The 3730-nt window shown below is 54.1% G+C and overlaps 2 protein-coding genes across 2 annotated transcripts; both read left to right on the forward strand.

Moving 5' to 3' along the window:
• Nucleotides 1–291: 291 nt before the first annotated feature.
• Nucleotides 292–975, forward strand: BDP55DRAFT_710829 (uncharacterized protein; the record flags this gene model as incomplete). The annotated part of the gene is made up of 2 exons (XM_060578166.1): nt 292–481; nt 549–975. The coding sequence occupies exon 2, from the start codon at nt 637–639 to the stop codon at nt 973–975; it is 339 nt and encodes a 112-aa protein (XP_060434872.1). The 5' UTR covers nt 292–481; nt 549–636.
• Nucleotides 976–2054: 1079 nt separating this feature from the next.
• Nucleotides 2055–2537, forward strand: BDP55DRAFT_626864 (uncharacterized protein; the record flags this gene model as incomplete). The annotated part of the gene is made up of 1 exon (XM_060571683.1): nt 2055–2537. One exon carries the CDS (start codon nt 2055–2057, stop codon nt 2535–2537), a length of 483 nt encoding a protein of 160 aa, XP_060434873.1.
• Nucleotides 2538–3730: the final 1193 nt, after the last annotated feature.

Here is a 3730-nt window from a genome sequence, read left to right on the forward strand (position 1 = left end):
TTCTGGCTGTTGTGGATCACTGGATTGAACAGGACCCCTGGTTACTGACTGGGTCAAGTGGATCAAGTCATGGAGTTCAGGGCAGCACGCAGTTCCGAGTTGCTTGCGACTTGCAGTTCGTCTCCATTCCCACCTTTGCGGCTTGCCTGTGTTCCTGTTCCTGCCTTGTCCTGGGACGGTGAGATTCCAACAGTCGCACTGTCGAAAGGACAAAGGGTTAAACTCGGGGTCGGTGGTGCTCCTGCTGTCTGCGTGCTCGCTGCAGCCATCCAAGACTAAGGCAGGTGTAGATGTGGAGATTCAAGACACGCTAGGTCTAACTGGGACTCGCGGGAGAGAACGGTGTGGAGCCCCGGCTCCTCAACGGCGGAAGGAGTCAAGCACTCAAAGGAGACTGGAGTTCAGAACGGCAGGAGCAAGACACTCACACACTCAAGTTGCGCCAGCCCTTTCTTGCCTTTCTCGACATCAAACACGTACGGTAGGTACCTCTCGGGCATGCCTTGCCTTACCTGACCTCAAGGCACCTTACCTAATAACAGACATAGGCAGGAACAGGCAAGGATATATCCGTACAATAAATTGGACATGCTTTCCTCGCGCCCTCTCTTTCCCTTTGCAGTCCTTCGTCTCTAGATGTGTCTCTACCTCGCTGCCTCTCTGGTCCCCGTCCCCGTCCCCGTCCCCCTCCCCCTCCCCGCCGTGCCCGCCTTGGATGTCTCCTTCCTACGCAACGGGTTTCGCTTTCCCGGACTGCCATGTTTCCCTTGTTTCCGTCTTCCTTCCGGAAACGACCACTTGGACCGACCAGTCAGAGTCATGGCCGGAACCAGAGACGGAGCGGAAGGCCATAATCAGATTGCAACCTGCCGATCCGATAGAGCTGTGATACGCACCTACCTTACGGATACTTTTGTACCTAAACTCACAAAAGTTACAAGTTACATGCATCTGAGTAAGGCACAGATACCTTAATGTTAGGGAAGGTAGACAGGTACGGATAGAGAAGGGAACGAAAGCAGAAGAAAATTAAACAGGCGCAGCAACACGAGTATTCGTAGTTCCTCTCCCAGTGTGATGGAAACTTCATCTCATTCTCAATTCCGCGAATCCGTTGCCCGTACACTTTCTCCGCAACTTGGTACGAACACAGCAACGATGGCACTACTTTCTTTTATCCCGCCTGCATCCCCCGGTCAGTCGCCATTTGCTAAATTCTCCTCACTTTGTCCCGGAAAGACATGCAATTTACCAGACAGCTGCCAGACAGGCTAGCCATGACTTACTATCCGACCGTCTGGAAAGATTCATTTCGTTTCTTCAATTCGCCCGCCTTATCCGTCCATCACTGCACTCGGTCTGGCAAACCCAATGTCAATCAATTCCCCAATCAGAATCCCTCATTACAACCGCGCTACCAACCCACAACGCAACGCTCTGAATCAGTCTGCAGCAATTTCGATGCGAGTCCCCAATCCGACCTTCACCTGGCGGTAATCTTCCCAGGAACCCAGGACACAGGACACACAATACAGGATACGGGATCCCGACAAAGCACCCACATCTCTTGTCCCAAACTGAGGGTTGTCACTTGTCCATCCATCCCCGGAGCCCTGGATTTCCCTCCCGTCCCCTTGGCCAACCCTGGTGCCCTCTCCAGCTCGCGGATACTACGTGGAATCCGACCGGGATCTTGTTCCTTTTCTCTTTCCAAAAGAGAACACACCGCGTACGGTCATCTGCGGACTACTGCACATTGCGTCGCCTAGTTGCGTATAACAGCCAAGGTACGTAATAAGGGCCTGGCAAACTTTCTTTCTCACCGGCTCGACAATGTACAGTGGAAAGCCCCGTTCTGCAGAACCTGGCAGTAGGCTGTACGGGTACGGATAGCACCTCTTGTCTCTCGGGCCCCGCAGAATACCAGAACCTGACTACGAAGCACGCAGTACCTACCGCCAGTCCGGCCATCGCCAGTATCAGAAAGCCAGACCAAAGCCAGAACCCAATCGAAGCCACTTTCATCACTCTGCGTCTCCGGGACCTTGCTTGCCATGCCCATTGGATATCCAGGCCGTACCCAATCCACTGCCCCTGCAGATGGCCTCGGCTTCGCTTGGCGGCCTACGGATACACTGCCATGTGCGCTTGCTTTTGCTCTGCCGCACCGCTGCACCGTGCCGTCCCCGTTCTCCCTTCGCCTCGAAAATGGGACTGGCCTACGTCCGTACCTACGCAGCTCTGAAAACGCTGTGCGACTCGCCCTCGGTCCCGCGTTACGTACCCGTCCGTCATACTGCGAGACGCGACTTGGAAGCTGGCCTGAATTGAAATGCGGATTACGAAGCAGCATACGTACAGAGATCTACCCTGCGTATCTTGCAGTCATAGCCATGGATACCGTCACACTCACTGCTGGTCCGCCATACGAGCTGTGGAAAGGCTCCTTCGGGCCACTAACACTACGTACACCATCCCCGGCCCCCGCCTGTCTAGTCAACTCTGCAGCTTTGCTTCTCCATTACCTCCGCCTTTGAGCGAATAGGCAGTCGTCCCGCCTCTGTGGGACAGTGGAAACAGAAAAGAAAAAACGGCTCTGGCGCCGTCGTCTGTGCGTTGGGTGTATGCAGGCACGCAACTCTGGTCCGCCTTTAGCCAACGTTGAGCGAGTTGCCCAGCAAGGGAAAACGAGGGAAAGAAAAAGGCGCATTCTCGGATCACTTTCTTGGTAGCCAATGCCCGTCAAGAGTTCTGACGAGCTTTGGCAATACCCGGTGCCCGCAATGGAGAAGACACGAGCAACATATGCAAGAGTGGCTAGCATGGGGGGAAACAGAGGGGCCCAAAATCTCGGCTTCCTCGCGACTCAGTCAATCAGTCCCTCTTTGAATTCCTCATATCCATGGGAGGCTTGACAGACTGATAGACCCGGTCGGCGGGCTCGGAAATACCTAGGTTGCCATTTTCTCTACTCGCGCTACGGAAACCCCCTCTCTCAACTGTGCGAAAATGTGGTCAAAGAAGTCACTCATCTTGCGCAAGCCTGCGTGTTAGTGTATTCCGTATTCTGTGTGTGCCTTTCGCAGTTCAGCAGAGTGCTAGCTATCCATATGATTGGAACCATGGCTCAACTAGTCAGATGCCCAAACGAGGAGAGCATTGTGGCTTGACAAAGTATTTCTCATGATCTTGCACCAAAGTTCGGTTTCTTGTCAACCACCGTAACGCACAGCAGCTTTCTCTTTCTTCGCCTAGGTCCCTGCAAACCTTCCGTCAATTCAAGCCAAGCCGAACCCCGCTGTCGTCATCTTCCCGTTCAACGCCTCTAATATGACATTTTTGATAAAAGGACCTCTCCGGCCGACCTTACTATCTGGGAGAGATGGGCCTTGCGTGGAGCACAAAACATGTGCGATAGGGAATAATATCTGGATATCAACATGGCAGACATGCACCAGCTCCGGGAACCCCGTGGAGCAAATGTGGCTGGTCAAGTTCAAGCCCCAGCTGCGAGCTGGACGTAGCCCTGGGCAAGGCTCGGCGTCGCCTTGCCTTGCCCCAAGGTATCCGTACCCTGGCTGGTTTCTTCCGTCCACTGGCGTTTGGGCAACCTAGCTCGAACAGGGTCTGACGGGGAATTCCAGAACCGACCGACCGACGAATATCGACAGGGCAGAAGAGACGCGAGAGAGCTTGTCAGTCGAGTATACTAGGTATGCCCTCTTGCGCA

The sequence above is a fragment of the Colletotrichum godetiae genome, assembly GCF_030913485.1.
Source record: "Colletotrichum godetiae strain CBS 193.32 chromosome Unknown BDP55scaffold_4, whole genome shotgun sequence".
In the NCBI taxonomy this organism is placed as follows: domain Eukaryota; kingdom Fungi; phylum Ascomycota; class Sordariomycetes; order Glomerellales; family Glomerellaceae; genus Colletotrichum; species Colletotrichum godetiae.